The sequence below is a fragment of the Labrus bergylta genome, chromosome 14 (genome assembly GCF_963930695.1).
Source record: "Labrus bergylta chromosome 14, fLabBer1.1, whole genome shotgun sequence".
NCBI classification, from domain to species: Eukaryota; Metazoa; Chordata; class Actinopteri; order Labriformes; family Labridae; genus Labrus; species Labrus bergylta.
This window is the reverse complement of record NC_089208.1, coordinates 11,514,419-11,535,823: the sequence shown is the minus strand read 5'-3', so window position 1 is coordinate 11,535,823 and position 21,405 is coordinate 11,514,419. Positions and strand designations below refer to the sequence as shown.

General features: G+C 40.0%; 2 protein-coding genes across 4 annotated transcripts in view; both read right to left on the bottom strand.

Annotated features, from left to right (window-relative positions):
* Positions 1–1,938, bottom strand: part of LOC109981462 (cell adhesion molecule DSCAML1) — a 56,220-nt gene extending 54,282 nt beyond the window's left edge. The window contains exon 1 of one of the 2 annotated variants that reach the window (XM_065962693.1): positions 1,678–1,938. In XM_065962693.1, the coding sequence (XP_065818765.1) occupies positions 1,678–1,900 (223 nt within the window). In that variant the 5' untranslated portion in view covers positions 1,901–1,938. The remainder of the gene's footprint in view (positions 1–1,677) is intronic. The other variant, XM_020630261.2, reaches the window with a different exon arrangement.
* Positions 1,939–5,947: 4,009 nt separating this feature from the next.
* On the bottom strand, positions 5,948–20,969 carry scn4bb (sodium channel, voltage-gated, type IV, beta b). Of its 2 annotated transcripts, XM_020630287.3 has the most exons (7): positions 19,963–20,969; positions 19,381–19,694; positions 13,818–13,981; positions 13,510–13,729; positions 10,195–10,324; positions 9,878–10,002; positions 5,948–8,279 (listed from the first exon to the last, which is right to left on the bottom strand). In XM_020630287.3, exons 2-6 carry the CDS (start codon positions 19,463–19,465, stop codon positions 9,906–9,908), a joined length of 696 nt encoding a protein of 231 aa, XP_020485943.1. In that variant the 5' UTR covers positions 19,466–19,694; positions 19,963–20,969; the 3' UTR covers positions 5,948–8,279; positions 9,878–9,905. The 2 variants fall into 2 exon arrangements, with proteins under 2 accessions (XP_020485943.1, XP_020485942.1); XM_020630286.3 differs by having other exon boundaries at positions 5,948–10,002; positions 19,963–20,966.
* Positions 20,970–21,405: the final 436 nt, after the last annotated feature.

Below are 21,405 nucleotides of genomic sequence, written 5' to 3'. Positions count from 1 at the left end.
CCAAACCAGGAGGGGTGTCCCCCGTCACTTACCCCTCCTCCGCGCGCGCCCACACACACGCGCACACACACACACACACACACACACACACACACACACACAGAGACAAACATGAGCCGTGACGCACGCGCTGGCACACACGCGACCACGTCCATGGGGTCCAGGTGCGCTATTAGAGGAACATGACCGGGCAAGTCTATAATGCGCACCCACGCCCCTGAAGTTTCTCATTTGGTAAAATAAATTTGCGTATATCAATGTGATTCCCGGAGAGGCTGAGAAATCACAGACTTCACTTTGAATTATTGCTTTTTGTCAATATTGAATAACTGACACATGAAGTGGGTGAAACACAACATAAACAGCAACGACATGCAACACAGATGGAGCCAATATGTGATTTAGATTTGCAAATACATTAAGAAAAAAGGTCAATCCAAGTGAGAAAACGACAGAAGTTAAAATGGCAAACAGACTTTATGGCCTTTTTTTAAATCAACGCATTAGCATAATATCAGCCAATTTTCTGTTTCCAGTCACACCACATCCCAGACTTTTTCATAAATGAATTAACACATCGAGGGCTGTGCTAATAAGAACAAAACAACATGTAAACATGGCTCCATGCAGGCAGCAGGCTACAGAACGGCCTATAAAATGTTGTCATGTGGAGACAGTGTTGAACTTCTGTTATTTTCGACGCAGATTTGCACAGGATTATTATAATGCACTGTAATAGCACAAGATCAACTTTGCAATAGGGTCAGGGATTTACTGCACATACAGAACAAGAAGGAATAACGAATCCTTTTAAACAAATAGAGCGCCTTTAAAATCTACAAATACAATTTAACTAGAAGAAAAACTGAAGAGAGCAAATGAATTAAATAGGCTACGGAGGAGAGATGTGAATGCACCAATTATGGCCTTTTAGGTGCAGGGCCATTAGACTAATAAGGCCGACGAAAAAAAAGGGCCCTGTTAATTAACATCATTTTTTAAATGGAAACAATTTTGCTTCTAAAAGAAAGTGGATTAAACCCTAAAAAAAAAAAAAATAGAATGGAGCGCTTGTGCTAAATATAGTGCATAAATAACATCTGCAATTAGCAAAAGCTACACAATGAGAGCTTCGAGATAACAAAAAATCAAAAGAATCCTCCGCAAAACTTTACAGGAGTGACACATTTTGATGAAATTTGATATCAAATTGGTGAAAATTTGACATAATTGCAGGCCGGTACATGTTTTCATTTCTCTCTCACCCTCCCTCTGTATTTGCACCTCATTCTCCCTATTCAGCCATTTTACATATTCATAACTGGAGTTGGTAATGCGAAAACAATCCGTGCTATCAGCACCATCTGAGGCAGCACGGGCCACCACATAAAAACCTCAAAACATTCCAAATAAATCACTTTATACCTAAACTTTAATGGTTTTCTACCTGTTCAGCTCCAATGCGTTTCTACATTTTAATTTAAAGAATCATTTTCAAGCAATTCTCCATTACAAGACATGCAATGAAAGATCAAAGCAGCAGCGACATACACCATACACAGCACCACATGCAGTCATTTCGATTAATTATCACTTTTCATTCAACTTAAAAACAGAAAGACTCTAGCAGTCAGTGTACATGATGAAGAATAATTCCATAATTTATTTTTCTCTTACCTTCTTGGAGAGAGTACAACAGGAGTAAAGTTACAAGCCACATGCCATAAATAGCAGGTATATTTTTCAGGAATATTTGGCAATCCTGGCAAGTGTGAGGCGCGGTTTTTTGGCCAGGCGGGTCTCCGTGCTGGACTGGCGACTGTGCTCCCCGGAGGTCTCTCCAGCCCTGCTGCCCCGCTAAGCGTGGAGGGGAAGTGAGAGGCGCCTCAGCCCCGCCCATGTCCCTCCTCTCCTCCCAAGACTACTGTGCATACAAATCCATTCTCCCTACAATAATCGAACACCGCAGAACGATCCCGGGCCACAACAAACGGATGGTTGGTTTGAGCTGAGCAGTGGATTTGAGTCCAGTTGTGTCCAAAGTGCCGGTAGAACAGCGCGGTGGAGCTGCGCAGACAGATCTGTTGGCACCTTGGAGAGCGCTCCCACCTGTGCGCCCCTGATGACCGCGTTTCTCTGCGTAATCTGGATCTACAAAAGCCGCTCAGACTGCTGAGAAAACTCTAAAAATGAATTAAGGTCGTTTCTTGAGAGTTTGGATATTTAAAAGAGGGATGCGGAGCTGTATCACAGACTAATGACTGTTTTTCTTTGTCTTTGGGAGCCATGAAACGTGCGTAGACATTTGCGCACAGAAATGCACTGCAGATAGAGGAGGGGAGAGAAAGAGTAGTGGGGTGTGGGTTATGACTCTTCCACACAGCAGGTAAAACCACGGCAGGTAAATCAAAGCAGTTAAAGTGAATCTTGTAAAAAAATAAGGAACAACTTTATACATCGCTATTTCTCTCTTATTTACCCTGCCATCTTCGTGAACAGCTCTCCTGCATAATAAGCATAAATTAGGAGGAGGACACTCCCAGTTCATAGAATATTAAAAGTCACAGTGGATACTGGTGTGGATCTGGAAGAGGATTTCCTGCAGCGACAGCCGCACAACCTCCATGCAAATAAACAGCATAAAGATAAACAAGACCGTATTCGAAGGATTTCATGAAGATATTTAGAGTAAAAAAAAAAAAAATGTCTTAGGCTACTGAGAAACTCCCTATACAAAATAATGGCAGAGATAACAGGATGTTTTGGAGTGAATTTGATACTGCTGTCGTTTATGGAATTTGTTAAAGGCGTTGCATTATATTTTTGTTCACTTATACCAACACCAGCACTTCACAACAAGATGATGTGTGAAGTCAGTAAATGAACAAAATCATGACATTAGACATGTCTAATTGTTTTTTGAGTAGAATTCATTAACCAGGTCTATAATCTAAATGAAACGTATCGACTAATACTTAATAGCTTTCTAATTTGCATGCCATAAACTTACATCAACTTGTTCTAAATGTTAAATAGAGTCACGTGAATGAAAGTTTAAACATTCTGCAGACGTTAAAGTAGGCAGAACCTAAACATCAGCCTGAGGCCTTAAGAGCTACCAATAAATATTACGTTGTAAAAATGTAGACGTGGTATTTGAAAATGTGGTCGTCTTTAAACTTAAATAACTTGAAGAAAAGGTCAGCAGCACCTTCTCTCTTTTCTCAGCAGAGCTGCCTTCAGGGTCCGCGACGATGTGATCCGAGAAAAGGTTCAAACCGTTCACAACACACACACACACACACACACACACAGGTCACTGCTGACATCTGCTGGCCAGACCTTGAAATACAAGCGAAGCAACTTTAAAGCCATTCCTGCACAGTGATTTACTGTATATTATATTGTATTATATGTCCTTGTGGAAGAGATGTGGCCACGTTGAGGAACTGGAGATGTAGTTATGATGGTTTCATAATGCAGGAAGCCATGGCTTTATGATGAGATTCCTCTGGCACAGTATTTGATGTAAATGAAATAATTTAACCCTAACCCTAACCCTTAAATTAGGGCTTACAGTTATGCATAATAAGGAGCATGGAAGCAAGGAGCAAGCAATCAAGAGCAAGTAATTTTGAGATTTTTAATTAAGATATCATGTCATTATACTTTTCATACAGGCAAGCTGTAACCTCTGGAAATTGTCCTTGATTTGTCCTTTCACACTTGTTGCATACAGCCGGAGATTGGCAGCAGCATTGTCAACTCCTCCAAACATTCCATTTGGTTAAATGAGTGGTCGAGCCAAGAAACAATGCAGGGGGAGAAGAACTTGTCTGTAATGATGACTGTTTTGGCACTGATATTAATACAACATGTATTTGCATAAACAATATTAAAATAAAAGTGGAATGCAATTTTCAGCCATATTTTTGGCTAAGGGGCTTGCAAGGTAAAGTTAATTTAATTTCCACGTCAACTTTTAAAAAACCTGTTTTTTAATGCAGCTCTTTTAGGGATATGTCTGGACAAGTTCAGGAGTTCATTGCATGTGTGAAAGAGACTTCAGAATTGAAAACAGTGACGCCCCCTGCTGGCCAGAAGAAGGACTGCAGTTTTTTTTGGCAATTCTGTCTTCCTAGCATACAAAACCAGGGGCAGAAAAATCTAATTGGCCACCTAGGGGCCAAACCAAAGTCCTAACCTAATCTATGATTTTCTATTTTAAAGTAAAAAGCAACAGAAAAACAGGAATATAAGATGTTTTAGGTACACTACTGTGAGCAGTTATGTAGTTGGAGCTACATGGTTTTTCATTTGTGTCCGTTGCACACAAAATTCATGCCACCCTTACATTAGTCAGTGTCCCAGTTGGGCCATCCTAGTCAAAAAAAGTCTGTATCCAGCTCTGGCAAAAACCGATGTCTGTCAAGCTTTATTCAGGCTCAAGTTTTCCATTAGAAGTTTGTGGTATTTAGGACCAAGCTGAGATAAAAATTGATGACATCAAAATGTCTAAAGGGTCACAAAAAGTACTTCAGTTTATTTTGATGAATAAATGTACTTTGATATTTTGTTATTTCTGCATCAGAGCACTGTGAAGTCCAAGGCAAATTTCCCACTGGGACACTGAAGCTGCACAAACAAAGTATGCTCTGTACATACAGCATAAACAGGGAAATACTACTTAGCCATAATTCTGCATCATGAACTGTAATACTTACAATGCATTCATCCATCCCAGTCCTTGGTGGCTCAGTTGGCGCTGCCTGGGTGCTTTGTTGATGTGATGTATTTTCCATTGTACTCAGGATTGTGGGTCAGAAGGTCAAATATCACACTGATTTGCATACTGTGGAATGCGACCCAGTTCAGTAGGATATCCTGGCATCAATGACGATCAGTCTTTCAGATTTAAGGATGGCTCAGTGGTAAAGGCACAAAAAGAAAATGAGTGAATATGTTTTTTTTTTACCATGCAGCAATTTGTATTGAACAGACCTGGCAAAAAGAACATGAGGAAAAAGTATACACCCAAAAAAACATAAAAAAGTGTAGACAGTTTAAAAAAAAGAAAGAAAGAAAGAATAAAAAGGATCTACCCAATGCCACTTTGGGCCCTTGCAGCTCTGCACACTTCCTTTGAACAGGTACTAACAACAACCATAACCAAAGTACCAGAACAACAAGTAATTGCTGGACCTCCAGTATCATCTGTTATAGTATGTGGATGGTACCAATAGACAATAACACTAGTTATCAATTATTAAACCAGTGGCAAAAACCCACCCTGCAAAATATGCACACATCTGCAAAAAGAGTTACAAAACACATCAAAACACATTTGAGGTAAATGCCCCAAAAATGCAATTTGAGCACTTCTTATTTCACAAAGCTATAACACCCCTCTTCCTCTATCATACATGGTGCATTCCACTTTAAACAACCCCAAATAACTCAACTGGAAAAATCTATTTGGTTTGGCAGTTCATGGTTCTGACAGAACAGTATTAGCATTTGGCTGAAACATGTTGTGTTTTTACGAGTCTGTATCCCTGATGAAATAAAGACTTTTTAATAATTACCCCTCCATGCATCTGAGTCTTTAGGTGTTATTTTCCTGAAAAATACAGTTGTACTTTTCTCACATTATAATGGCAATGCTTTGTCAGCAGGCCTTCACAGAGACAATGTAAACTCCTGCTCCGTTTACATGTATCATAGACCTCCCAGCTGGCCTGATTGATTAAGAGAGGCGCTGTGTTGCACATGTGTGTTTGTGCATTTACCCTTGAGAGCACTTTGTGTGTTTTACTTAATATTTTTCTAACATATATTAAACATATATACAATTTTCTCTCTTCAAGGTTCACTGCTCTTCTCCCTCTGCACAAGAGGAAGTTCAGTAAAAAGTCATCCTATAGATACAAATAGCACAGCACAACTGTTTTATTTAAAACTTTATTAGATTTCATGTGTCTATATTAAAGAGATCAAGAGCTGATGTGCACAGATGAGGGGTTGAAAACGGAGACATCATTTGAGAGCGAGCCAGAGCTTTATAGCTGTATATTTGTGTGCAGAGAGCAGCAGTGGAGAATGACTTTGTGAGTCTTAACACTCTGCAGGGTCTGGTTGAGTACGGGGGGCTCCAGTCCAGTCCATGCTCCCCTCTGAATGTTCCCCATTCAACCTGCATCCCATCATCAGACCTCCCTGATCCAGCACTGTTGTATTGCTCACAGAACTGTCACAGTGGAAACTCAAAGGTGCAGTATGAAACACTGTCAGAGGATTCACTTCTGTTGTTTGCATAGAGTTGCTTTTCATCATAAGGCCCTTGCTGAAACAATCCGGTCTTTCTCCAAAAGCTTCATTTTCTCAGTTCATTGAAACAATTAGATGGTAAACCAGACAAATCAGGTCTTATTATTCCACAACTGACAGGGATCAACCCCTGTACACTCAGACATTTTGAAATCAAACTAAACATATAGGCTATCATTAACGTTCATGGTCTTCAGTCATTCAAATATATCAATAATTTCTATGTATCACATCATTTTCAGAAATGTTTGTCCTCTGTCATTCTTCTTAAAACTGAATTTATTGTCTATTGATTTTTCCCAAAGAAATATTTCCAAATTTTTCTGAAAGGAATTTAAATTTCTCTTTTGCTGAGATTTGAATGAGAAGAAGAAAACTCTAATTTATTTAATTTGGAGCTGGGGCTAGAAAACAGTTAGCCTAGCTTAGCATAAATACTGGTAGCCAAGGGAAGTATACTACCCCAGCTTTACCCAAAAGAGGCAAATAAATATTTGATATACCAACACCTTAAGGTAGATCTTAGATAGAGCTAGGCAAGCTGTTCCAGTCTTTAAGCTAAGCTAAGCTAAGCTGTTGTTTACAGGAAGACAGAGATTGATTGGTATCAAATTCTCGCCTGACTCACTGCAACAATGAAAAAAATAGTTAATAATTGATTTAATACGAATGCCCCACTTTATAATTATGTTTCAACAAGACTCGCATCACATTCAGAAACAAATACTATCCTTTTCCTGTGACCTTTCAAACCAAAACACTCCATCAAACCTCCATGTTAGCATTTTGTTTTTTTCTCATCAACCTACACTGCTTTGGATTATACATTCACAAAAATAAACATCTGTTTAAAGTGCCCAACAAACGTCCTCTATGGTATTGCTTTAAGCCAGCGACTAAAGACTAAAGTCACTTAAATGCAGAGGCACATTATTATTAACATTAACAACAAAGACTTCAGAAAATTAGCAGAAATTCATACTTCACTGTACATAGCACTCATTCAACACCTGCAGGAACTGAGAGGTACGTTTATACAGCTTTACACAGTGTTTACACCTGTACAACTCTCCAGAGGTATTTCTTTTTAAAGCCAGACATTCAGAGGCTTGAATGTGCAACAGTTGTATTTTGTAAAACAGGTGAATTTGTATTTCACTATTTGAGTTTGGTGCAGATACAATCATCTTTTTGTGATACCCAGCACAGCTGCTTCCTGTTTGGCACTTTCAGTCAGTGGGATCCACTGACAGTATCACTTATCTTATCTGTCTTATTGCCAGCTTGGATGGAGTTAAAGTTGAACAACAGCCCCCATACTCAGCCTGCTGCCTGAGGCCCAATCCCATTCTTATGTGTCACCTACTGTATGCATGGGCAGGTCCACCAGGTTTATCGTTTCACTGCATGGCAGCTGGAAAAGATTTTTATTGCAAGACTGGGTGAATGAATATTTGTCCTATGTTAGCCATTTACATCAACAGGCACGTACTAAGCAAAGGGAACATGTTGAGTCTGATCCAGGCTAACAGTATCTGGGGCTGCATCACTAAATAGTGCTAAACATAAGCCAGGGTTAGCACGATGAAATTAGTATGGTATAGAAATGGAATTTACAGTTGACCTCTGAGCTGACACTACCAGTGTTAGTATCAAGACATATTTATTTTTCCCCAAAAAGTGTTTTTCTTTTTTTCAAGCATTGTGTCTAAAGTGTGTCCCATCCCATGTAGCACATGCTTTAAATGCGTTGGTTATTTGTCTTAAAAGCAGCATCATCTGAGGGTCATACATTTTCTAAGGGGGGAGTTTAGGGGGCAAGTTCCAGGGGATCGTCTATCATTTGAGCTGAGAAGCTTGTTGGGTTATTACTGTTTGCTGAGTTTTGCAAACTGTTCTGCAGTATGTAGTCGTCCACGCTGGCAGAGGAGCAGAGAAGCACTAACAGGCACCTGTGTTTATATCAAGCAAAGAGAAGATACAGCATGAAAAGCTGGGCTGAATCCTTATACACTTGTATTCTTTAAATCTGTGGTTCTCAACTGGTGGATTGGGACACAAATATGGGTCGCAAAGCGGTTTTCAGTGGGTCATGAATTTGTGCCTGGAATAAAAACTGTTTAAATGATTGATGCACTAAATTACATGATGCACATTTAAAACATGTTTGTCACATTTTGTTCCATTTGAGGTCCAAACCTATTTTTCATTAAATAAATCTGAGAGGTTGAAAATTTTAGAAACTTTGGGTCAAGATTTTTCATCAAGGAGGTGTTGGCGGGTCCTGAGGCTAGACCAGTTGAGAACCACTGTTGTAAGCAATCCTTTTTATTCATTTTTTCAAATTCAGTTTGTTTAAAAATTGTTGGAATAATTAAGACAAAAACAGTAGCTGTTCTGTGGAAAGTAGTTACAAGTCGACCAGTACTTGTGATATAGGACTGTTTGAAATGATTGGACAACACTGTAAATTCAACAACTCAATTTGATTGAGTTGGTTCTATAACTGAAGGGTTACTTTGCTTCTTCTGAAAAGGTATTCAGCCCAGCTGTAACTACATTGCATTAATCCCTGTTTCAAGCACTTAAAAACATTGTTTTTGTTTACCCTTTGAATGGAAAACAGTCAATTTGTTATGTACTCTGGCTGTGGCCGCAGAGAATCACTGACATACCAAGGGCTGCAAATAACTTGAAAAAGGGTGCGACCATGCAAACATGATATACAACTACGTAACACATTGTTGGGAATAACATGTACACACAAATTTGTACAAACATCCTCATTATTTACAAAAATGTGCACATAATGGGATTTTAATATATTGAGTTTAAATAGAAACCATCTACTAGGGACTCATAGCTTGAACTGATCTCAAACATGAATGCTTTCACTGAATTTATACTCACAGTATAACCCCTAAAATTAAAACTCATTTTCAAGCAGTACAAGCAGCCCCCAAGTACTCTAAATGCTCTTTTTAAGGCCTTTCTGTACCTTATTGGGTGTAATACCAATGTGGTATTTGACAAATATCTAATGGTCAACACAAAACCATAAATACCAGTACACATTCAGTTTGTTTGTCTTGCTTTAAGAATGCATCAGATTGCGACTGTTCCAGTAGAAATAATAATAATTAGATTTACCAGATATCCGCCAATAATTAAAATCTCCTCCTTCTTTCGCATGTTTAAGGTATAGTGAGCTCGCTGAAACACTAAGACAGTGTACATTTGGGAAAAGAGATGTAAATATAGAAGACAAACACACTGAAAAATGACAATCTGAAGTGTCTCTGGCAGGTGCAATTATACTTTCTTCCACATTTGTATGCATATTTTAAATCATTATCAATGAACTCATTATTTGCACATTCTTCAGTTGTATATCATCTGCACAGTTATGTGTACATGTATATTCATTTTCTTTGAAGGCCACAGCCAGGCAGAGATTTGAGTACCTCAACATGAACATAATGATTGGACATGTGTGCAAAGACATGTGCATATACAAATATATGCAAAGAAGGTATATAAATACGAGTACCCATATGTTTGTGTTCACATGCACTTTCTCATTTCTTTTTTGGTGTCGGTTTTGAATCAGCTTTGGATCCTGAGAGGCCGTTTTCTGTGTTGTCGATCCCTGATGAAGTTACAAGGCACTCCTTACTGCAATTAGGGGGTGAAAAAAAGAAGAGAATTATAACGGTTCATGCATAAAAGCTCAAAGGAACACCTCAAATCTACCTCAGCATGTACAGTAACTTAGCTAGCCAAACGATGTACTCTGATGAAACAGTGTGAAATGGTTATACTGCTGATATGAATATAATATAAATATACAGGGGGTTGTAAACTCACTTTTTCTCTTCAAGTTTGGAAAGAACAAATAGAGTGAAGTTCTTAAGCAGCATGAATCCCATTAACAGTGCAATGGCTCCGCCCACAGCTGAGGCTATCATAGTGGCCAGCGTGTTGTCCACCACCCTCACTGTTGACATTAACAAGATATCAGAGAAAACATTGTAAGGTGAAAATAACAATTTAAGTATCACAATTATTTTTAACATGAGGAACAAGTTGGTTCCTTTATCATAGTGAAGGTTTAAATTAGTATTTTCTCCAAAGCCCTGAAATAGCTGTCGAAAGTTACAAATAATCTCAAAAATACTTTGGAGAGTGGATTTCTCACTACTTAGACTGGTTATGCCCAGTTAGATTTGAATGCTGCCAACCGCCTGTGACAACGATGCCTCTCTCCCCGATGCACTGAACAACTTCTTTGCCTGACAATGTGCCAGCAAGGAAGTCCACTCCCTCCCTCTCTCCCCAATGCACTGAACAACTTCTTTGCCTGACAATGTGCCAGCAAGGAAGTCCACTCCCTCCTCAAATGACCAGGTTCTGTGTCTGACTACAGACGCTTTTTGCAGAAGATTCTGCAAAAAGTGAACCCACTTAAAACTGCAGGACCCAACAACATTCCTGGCAGAGTGCTCAGAGGATGCGCAGACCAGCAGATATACTCACTGACATCTACAACATCTCTCTGAGCAGTGCATTTGTTCCTATGTGTCTGATGTCCACCTCTATTCCTGTCTCCTCTGTGTCCTGCTGCACTGACACCAATAATCATTAAGTGATCGACTTCAGTTCAGCATTCGACACCATCATTCCCCAGCAACTGACCGAGTTGAACATGCTAGGCCTGAATACTGTACCTACCCCTGCAACAGGGTGCTTGACTTTCCAACTTGGAGGCCTCAGTCAGTCCCTATCGGGAAAATCACCTTTAACACCACCACTCAGAACACCGGTACCCCTCAGGGCTGTGTGCTCGGCCCGTTACTGTTCAACTTGCTGACTCACGACTGTGCTGCACTGCACCAAAAGAAGACAGCAGCGCAAATACCGCCTTCATAGGCTTTAGAAGGTACGCCTCCCACCCCCCATCATCACCACATATTTAAAGAGGGACCGTAAAGAGCATCCTGAGCAGCTGTATCACTTCCCGGTTCTGAAACTGCATCACCACAGACCACAAAACCTTACAGAGGATAGAGAGAACTGCTTACCACTTAAGCCACCTCAGCAGAGCCAACAGGATTGTTGCTGACCTCTCCTTCCCCTCACACAAACTTTTTACTCACTTGCCGTCTGGAAAAAGGTACTGAGCATCCGGGCCCTCACTACCAGACTGTGTAATAGCTTCTTCCCCCTAAGCCATTAAACTCCTTAACACACAGTGACTGGCTTTTGCACTATATATAATAAATGTATACTGTTTATACTGTATATACTACCTGCCTTTCATACATATGTATCAGTATCAGTTGATGATAGTCTGCATCAGTACTTAATTTGTAAACCCTGAGGTCCCGGAGCACAGAGAGAGTGCTGTTCAGGCGTGGCAGGAGGAGACAAAAAAGTCACTGAATACATCAAAAATACTCAGAGCCTCTGGCCCCCCGGAGCTTTCACAATAATGGCTCAAAATCAACTGGAGAGAAGTGCGTAGAATCATGACATGCTTCTGTCTCTGTCGCACTCTCTCTGATGTTGATAAATGTCATTCTATATCATAAAGTCATTCTATGTGCTGCGCAAATTAATATTTAATTAATTAATTTGAAAACCCTGGATTATAAACACTTTTTAGTAATACTTTTAGTATTAACAGCAGCTCGCATCGACTTCAGAACATTTTACACTTCAACACACAGCAAACCTCACAGCCAAAGGTCCAATCAAATAGTTCCCAATATGGTAGGTGCCGGATCTTGTTCAGTTAGGATCCGAAGCAATTTAAGCCCTGGTCTGCATTTTAAAAAAACGACCTCTGCCACTGTCACTTTAGCATTGCCACTTTATTTGTTTTGCCACTTTATTTGTTTTGCCACTTTACATGTTTTAGTCACTTTAAAATTGTTGTTACTGTTTTAACTGTTTTTCGATCCACTTTGCTTTGTTTACTAATTTAAATATTTATAACCACCTTCTTGTCATTGCATTTAATCTTATATTCCTACCTCTTTTTGTTCTGGAGGTGCAAAATGTTGTCTCACTGTGTACTTTGTGTATGGTTGAAATTACAATAAAGAGAACTTAACTTGAGCTTAACACAATTGACTATCACACCCTGTTTTATAGATTAGTACTCTTGTGACATTAAAATAACTGCAGTGAGGTGATTTAAAGCTGGTTGTGTACAAGGTCTATTACATTTTGTACACATTAAAGTTGTGCGCCCAAGTTATTCATGAAGTTTCACAAGGATTCTATCCTCAGACTAATTCTTTTCACCCCCTTGAGGTAAGATCATGAGGAAACACTCCATAAACTTTTAATGCTAGTAGAAGATACTCAAATGTACTTACAACTAAAGCCAGATAAAAACCAATCTCTTAACTAAACTCAAAACAAGGTTTAGTGGGAGCCCAGGTGCAAGATGGGCTTCAGTTTTTCAGTTGAGCACATTAATTTCTTGATTTAATGATGTTAAATGCTTCTGGACGGAGTTACAAACTATCTATTATCTTTGCTTCTTCATGTTTAAAATGTACCTCAGTCTGAGAGGGTGTGATACTGGTAAAACACAGAGCCAAATTATTATTAAAGGTCACATAGTATTCAAAAAACACTTTACAATGTGACATCACAAATGGCAGTAAGGGACTCAGGGAAATTCTGGTTTATACTGTTATTGAGAGAGATGCTTCGCACGCACAAACAGGACCTGTGGACATGCATTAGTGGAGTGAGTTTGAGTGCTTTTCCTAGCTTTAACTGTCACCAGATTTAAATCCTGTCTAAACAATAGTCAGTGTTTAGTTTATTAGGAATGTGTTTATTAGTTTCTATTCAGTATTCCCATAAGCAAAGCAAGCCCAAATGAGTTGTACCACATTTATGATTCATGATGGTAAAGTTGTCATCACATTGGGCAGTTTTGACAATAAGTCTGCATATTTATGTCCCCAAAACAGGCTGAGGAATAATGGGTTTGTCTCCTATGTCTCCTACAAGCCTATGTCTCCTGCATATAAACACCTAGCTACCATTTCACCTTGAGACCCTTATCAAAATAGGTCTTAAATTAAATGACAAATAAATCTTACCTCCCTCTCACATATATCAGCACACATGAAAAGTATAGATTTAAAAGTAGGCACTCACACTCGTCCACCACGATCAGGGTGAAGATGGCGCTATGGTTCCTGCCCTTCTCTTTGGGGTTGCTTCCATAACAAGTGTACTTGCCACCATCCTCGAAGGTGATGTTCCACAGCAGGATGGAGACATTGTTGTGATTATTCATCCCAATAAACTCCACCCGCTCTCGAAATATTGTCACATCTGGCACCACGCCCTCATCCTTAATCACCGATTCACACACCTGACCAGATGAACAAGCTGTCAAGCATTCAAAACTATCACGTGACCAAAACTTGAAGATGAATCATTTTTTATTACGATGTTCTTGCCTTCTGCATGGTACCGTTGTTGTTGAATTGCCAGTTGAAGTAGAGGTTCTTAATTCCGATACAGCTGGCATATGTGCAGGGCAGCAAGACCGTGCTGCCATTCACCGCCTCCAGTTGGTTAATCTTCCCCACAGACATCTCAAGCGCCTGAGCAGACCACACGCCTGAGGAGAAGGGAAAAGAGACACAAAATGATAAGACTTTACATTACAGCATCTTGGTGAGTGAGTACAAGTCAGTCAGCCTTAAAATAATAGTTCAATAATTTAATATGCACATACTGTATCTGCTTACTCGCCCTGATTTGGATGAGGATATTGATACCACTTCCAAAATTGTCCATAAACAGATCTCTAAATCCAAAGTGGGCTGTTTCCAGTAGACTGGAAACAATATCTCTTCATAACTGCATTTCTTAAAATCACTGTTTAAAACTTTTTTGGGGTAATTTTTAGAAAACAATTTTAAATCACCAAACTACAGGGAGCCAGGGTAGTTTGGCTCCCCTTAATAAGGATTAACCCCCACCTAAAAGTATATGTGCTCTTAAATATTGACAGTTTTTTATTTTTTGTATCATCATGATGGTGCATAACATTAGGCAGATTCCTGCATGAGGATGATTCATCACTGATTCCTTTTAATAAAGATGTTGACATTATTGCAGTGGCAGTGAAATATCCCTCACTGTCACTTTCTGTCAATCGCTATCGCTCACAAAACATTCGTTCAAAGATAAGAAAAAAGTGTGACGTCATCCATAGATGACTGCATGGGACACTGGCGGCTCATCAACGGTGGTCGCCATGCTGGAAATCCTGTTGCAGCGCAACTTTGAGACAACCCTAATGACAGGCAAAGAGCTGAAGCTGAGGCAGGTTTTAAGCCTCCTGACAAACCGCTACACTGTAGCTGCCCACCTGTCAGTTAGGTCAGTCTCACTCCTAACTATAGATAACTTGTATTGTTCATAAAATCCAAACAGATGCATTAATACAAAATTCAGTGTGTGCTTGAAGAAGTGGGTATACTCTTGCTTTTTACTCCAAATGTTTATTGTGTGTCCCGTCCTGCAGAGGATAAACAGCCTCTGTGACATGTAAGACTGCTCTTGCATATTTAGTAAATGTTTACCAGCCAATTAGACAGAGAAAGGAGGGTCATCCCGTTATCGTCCTAGGAAAAGCACACTACATAATATTGTCAATCAATCAATGGTGTGAATCCCAGGGGATTAAGAAGTGGGTATACCCTACTCTGTATACCTGCGTATACCCTGCACTATACCACTGTGTGCCCATGAGGACAATAACTAATCAGACCAAAATCATTTTTTTGTACCTGGCTGTAAACATGTTCATTTTTAATGAAAAAAGAGACATTTTTGTATGTGGTGTGTACGTGAGCCAGCTTCAAGTGGAAACTAGATAAAATGCAGTTTTTTGGACTTCTGCAATGCTTCGTTTTTCAACACCAGAGGTTGCCGCTTGTGCCCAATAATCATTGTTTGCTTTACTTGTAGTCACTTTAACTTAATGTCAAAAGAAAACAAGGGACTTTACGACTAGAGTCAGTCCTTTCACTGAGGCACGCATAAGCCTCCCTAAAAGTCACTCTGATTAAAATGATTTTCTGAACCAAGATGTAGTTACAAAAAGATATGTTCTAAAATTAAGTGGTATACAAATTTAAGAAGAAATAAATAATGATAAAAGTATAAAATGTAGTACAGCCCCATAAAGTGGCTCAGTATTGCAGCATAATAAGCTCAATAATGTATGAGTTTAGCAATCAACCACAGCTCCTACTGACCATCAGGTGACATCTCCATGATATTCAGAATACTATCGTCAAACCCTTAGTAACATGGTACCTTAAAGTCCTTGCTATGACATTACTGTGAATAACAGAGGATGAAATCTGCTGTGCCCTATGTGGAGACTGTAACTGTATACCAGGGACCACAGACAGACAGACAGACAGATGGCAGCAAGTGAAGGACAGACTGCACTGTATTTCTTGTCCCTCCCTCTTTTACAGCACTTAAACACTTTGTGCTTAATGCTTCCATCTAGTGTGTGAGGTGGAAACTGCTTGCACGAAGCAGAGCTATATTACACAGATGCAGAGGTTATAGAGAGGAAAAAACTGACATGTGAAAATGATGAATGGTTGCAGTAGCAGCAGTAAAAAAAAAAAAAAAAAAATCTGCACAGTGTGGTACATTCGTTTGATTTTGCTTCTCTCTTTTGTGCACGCTGTGTTCTCACAACGTGGTCAAGGTCAACATCTGACAGGCACCACTGCAGCAAATAGAAACAATATAGCTTAAAACAGCAGGTTAGGTGAAACAAGGCATAGGAGGACAATATGTGCATTAAGTTATAGATTTATTCTCTCACACAATTTGTGCTTTTCCCCCCCAAACTCTCTCTGTCCGATCTGTTCCTCAGCTGGTCCATTGCAGCACAGTGAGCTTGCAAAAACGGTGACGAGAGAGCAACAGCATCACCCTTCCAGCCTCATTCTGCATGCACTCCGTGTCACTCCGGCTTTTTAAGCAACCTTTCACAAAATGTTAGTAAGTCAAATTCTTTCCATCAGTCAATATCTCTCTGTGTTCCCTCTGTGCATCGCCTCTTTGAAGGCTTTGTTTTCAACAAAATATAATGTTTCTATCACTGTTGTTATTAAACCTGCTAACAAAAGAACAAGAACAAAAAAACAGAGCAATTAATGACAACCTTTTTTCTCATATCATGATCCTTGATAGTCATGCCACAACACACAAATATCATTGGCCTCCTGTCCGTTGTCTCTGTGGTTACCAATTCAAGTTTTGTTTTGCAATGTAAAGTTTTAGTGCTTCAGTAAAAAAAAGTAGACCAGTAATGCTCCAGTTTCTAACCTACATAAGTCACCTTAAAACAATAGCGCTTTCATGAATACAGGAATATGTGCTCCCCAATTTAAAGTGGTATATGCTAAATATATAAACACTAAAGCCTGGCTCATTTTTTTTTTGTATTTTCTGATGGAGATGTTGAACATGAAAGAAGGTCAACCAACCAAACATCACTTGAAACATACCGAGCAGGACGTTCTGCTGTTAGAACATCATCTTGTTATTTATCTGCTACATAAATCTGACACATTATTTGGAAATTCTCTATTGCAATTTGATTGACTGCATTATCTGATTGACGAATAGCTGTCTAGAGCACAATAAAAACCAACATCTGTTATGTAAAAAAAAAAACCTGACATCAGATGAAGAATTTCAAACAACACTAATTCGAAGCTTTAACAAAGGGGGTTTAGGTTAGGTTTAAAAGGGACAAAAATGTATCTTATTCACTAGTGGTCAGATGTGTGGGGCGACACATACTACTGCAAATGAGAACAGGACCAGCTCTGAATGGTTGAGAAACAACAAAAAAACATTCAGAACTTTCTTTCCTACAATCTTTAGTGGAGGCCAAAATGTAACGATCAATGATCACTGCAGCAGATTTGCCAGAGATCCTTAAATCACATTTATAAACCCCTTTTCAGTGCACTACCAGGCACCTGCTCTTTCTCTCCATATCTTTCTGTATACTTAAATTCTTTGGAGAAACAAATTCCAAAAGATACACATCAACGCAAACCAAAATAAAACAAACTGTTCACTGCTTATAAAGTTTTTAAACCACCCATAGACTGTACATAACCATGGACGGAGCCTCAATGTCGTCACCCATTGATCCATGGTGGACGCCATATTTAAAGTGCTGATTTTATCTAAATTCTGTTCAACCTAACAAAAGCCAAAGAGCTGGAGCTTAGCTTAGGCCTTAAGCCTCCTGAGAAACTACAATGCAGCCGCTTGCAGTCAGATCAGTCACTGCCCTAATTATGCAGAACTCATATCCTTCATCAAATCAAAACAGTGAGTTACAACAACAAAAAACCTGCACAGTGTGTTCTAAGGCTTTGACTAATCAGGCCTAAATGGTTTTTTGGACCAGGCTGTAAACATGTTAATTTCTGCTGCCAAAACTGCCATTATAGTGGACACTGGAGGAACTACAGTTTTTTGCACTTCCGCATTGGCTTCATTTTTCAACATCGGAGGTTGTCACTTGAAAACCACACATAATGCATTACACAATGGAAAATGAATGTGATGTAAAAAGGATAATGCTAAGATGCTTTCAATATTTACTCTTTTACCGTAGCGCCTGCATTTTAATTTATTAATTAATTTAAGTAATCTTACCATGCAGTTTTTGTTAAAAGAGGCTAAAATGCTCTTAATTGCAAAGACAACAACTATGAGCAATACATATCTTTAACGAGACTACATTAAGTTGTGTTCCTGGTAACAAAATTCCACTGATACATTTGTTTATGCTGGCAAATGTGGAAGTAGAGATCAAGCAGAGGTTAATATTTAGCATTGAACTGAAGGCAGTTTTAAAGTCTGCAGTTCCTGCATAATGTCACAGGCTATGATGTCATAGAGGTTTAACGTTTTAATGCCTGTGTGCTGCACTGTTGCTCCACACCTATAAGCAGGTGGGTTAAGAAAATCCAAATAGGGAAGTACATTAAGTGAGAAATAGATTCATACATAGACTAACAAATGAAATGTATCCTGCTCATATTAGGCTAAACGTTGATGAGATAATGGCTTTAAATGCATGAGAGCCAACTTCTCTACCAGTGTCATCTGTGACTTACTGTTTACAAGTGATGATGATGATTATCTCTGCACTTCTTTGCAGAGGTAAAATCAATCACTTTATTGGTGATACCTGATTTGATGTTGTCTCAGGAAAACAAAATCCAGTATTCAAACTCGAAACTCTATATTTGAAGCATTGTAACTGGCAATAGCTACAACCAGTGTGTAATTCGAAGTGTCAATCTATTTAGATAAACAATATCATATCTAGACACAGGTCTGAGAGTGGCTGCTGTCTATTATTTCAGATGCACAGTATGCTGCAAACGGCAGGGCCTTGCTTTAAGTGGCCCCAGTCTGACACAGCTTTTTCACCACAGGGGCCGCTTGATTCGGCTGACAGTTCCTTTTTATGGACATACGATCCCAACACATAGCAATACTGATCAATAGGCATATAAAACTGTTAGACTGCATCAACATTTAGGGGATAGACATGATAACCAACTTTCGTTTTCTTCCTTGTTCATTCTTTGTTTGAGAACCATTAGCACATTTTTTTTTAATCAGATGTAACACACAACCTCCAAAAATACTTCATCACTGCAATCTAGTCCTGTCACTAGTATATCAGCAATGTGCTGACACATGTCTTAAATACAAAAGCATCAAACAGCAAACTAGGTCAGAAGCAAATGAAGGTCAATGTCAGGTTTGGAAACGCTACAGCATCATAGCTCCGCATAGCAGCACTAATATATGTTATGTTGGCACCAGTCATACGAAGTAAGGAAAAATCAAACAATTGTAAAGTTAAAAAAATATGATTAAGGCAGCAGTAGATGCTTTTGCAGATGTGGCATGAGGTGACGTAGAGTGAGAGATTGACATTACCAAGAAGGATTAAGAATATCACGCCGACGGCTCTTTGCGGAGGGCCCAGCCTCGGGGATTCAACCCCAACCCACTGGACCTCCATGACCGCCAGATGTGCTCCAAAAAAAAGACTGCAGCAGCAGCAGGATCCAGCCCGAGCTCCGGACAGCAAAATATCCTTTAGCCTCAACTGAGACTTGATTCAATCTGGAGCTGCTTTCTGGATTGTTTGACCCAAAAGGAGGCACGTTCCAATGATGCACCTACAGTACTGTATAGTCCCGGGAGGGGGAGATGAGCCTGACTGGCAGCCCCCTCAGCACTCCTGTGGACTGTAGGTGAGACAGAGGGCAAAGGAAAAGGAGAAAGAGATAGGCAAAAAGTTAATCAACTGCAATCTTGAATAAGACATTTAGCTAATAGAAAACAAAGACGCAGCACAGAAAAAGTTACATTTCAAGACAGATATATTGTGTGTTTCCAACATGGTTGTTTCTACACATGCATACAGTTTATTTTCTAATAAATGTTAAAGAGGTAAAGCTGAGACAAGATACATGATTTGTAAGCTAAGTACAGTTTTAGTTGTGTGTCTCCTACCTGCTCCTGCAGCCGGTGTTTTCCCCTCAGAGGCCGGCCCGGCTGCCTGCACAGCTGAGTCAGTGCGAACAGGACAGCAGGCGGAGCGGCAAACGCTTACTGCGCACAGTCAGGGTTCACTCAAGGAGAATCCAGCAGCAGCCAGTACTTTCACTGCAGAGACAGCCACATTGCATCGGCAGCATGGACAGGATACAATTAGAGGAGAGAGGAGAGGGGGGGAGACAAACAGAGACACAGATAGAGACACAGAGAGTGGAGGGGGAAAGTGGCTGCTCTCAGTCCTCCTCAGCAGAGCCCTGCTGATGCTGACTCTTCTCCCTACCCGTCCCTCCGGCTACCTCACAACTTTTCCCTGTCCTCTCAGCTGGCTGCATGCCATCTCTCTCTCTCTCCCTCTCTCTCTCTCTCTCTCTCTCTCTCTCTACATCCCCTCCCTCACCTGCCTCCTCATATCCCTCTTATTCTCCTTCTCTCCTCCATCAACAACCCCTCTCCCTTCCTTACCCTCTTCCTCCTCCCCCTCTCCTGACTCGGGGCGTGTATGCAGACTCAGGCACTTTTGTCAGAGGGTTTGTGGAGATCAGAGAGAAGTTCTGCAGTGCAGGTTTGAGAAGGGAGGAGGTTGTGTAATGCAGCCCCTGGGCCGGCCCCCGACATATGCTCCCAACTCAAAATGATCCATTCATAAATAGACATGTTGTTTCACGGATAACGTCACCTTTCAGGTATCAAAACTCTCTATTCTGCTTTGACTAGGTAAAAGTGCAGATTTTATTTACTATAACTCAACTTTAAAGCTTGTCCCGTCTTCTCATTCAATGCCTTGAAGGTCAAACTATCATGTGCCTCATGCTGCATCCATTCCTCTCTTGTGATCAGTGCGATGCAGCTAAAGTGCGTTATGATATGATGCAGTATGTCTGCAGTCATTTTTCCCATAAATGCACAAACACATCAGTCAACAAAGGCTGACGGACATCACATGTCTGCACTCTTCACTGCAGGATGCAACAGAGGAAGTGCTACAGTCAGACTCTTGAGATTTGATTAGTCAATTTTAGTCATGACTGATATTGCATTAATACACTTAAGGCTACACACCTGCCAAACTCCATTACTGTAAATAGACAGGGACTTGACTTTACAGTAAATGTGGTTGGGCTGTTTTGAGTTCAATAGGGTTGGAAGAGGTTAATTGGAGTTTTCTGCTGGAGGGAAGGAGAACTGTGAGTGCTGGGAAGGATGCAACTGAGATCATGTGACACAGTGCCATCTGAGCCGAGGTACAGTTCGACTGCTGAGGACAAGCAGACAAGTGCACATCCGTTTTGGACTTAAACTTCTGGCATTTTCTCTCTGCCTCAAGAACAGTGCTTTGTTTTCTTTTGCAGAAGAAGAAAAGGTAAAGTTTGGAGGACTGCACCTGATATTTCTTAAACT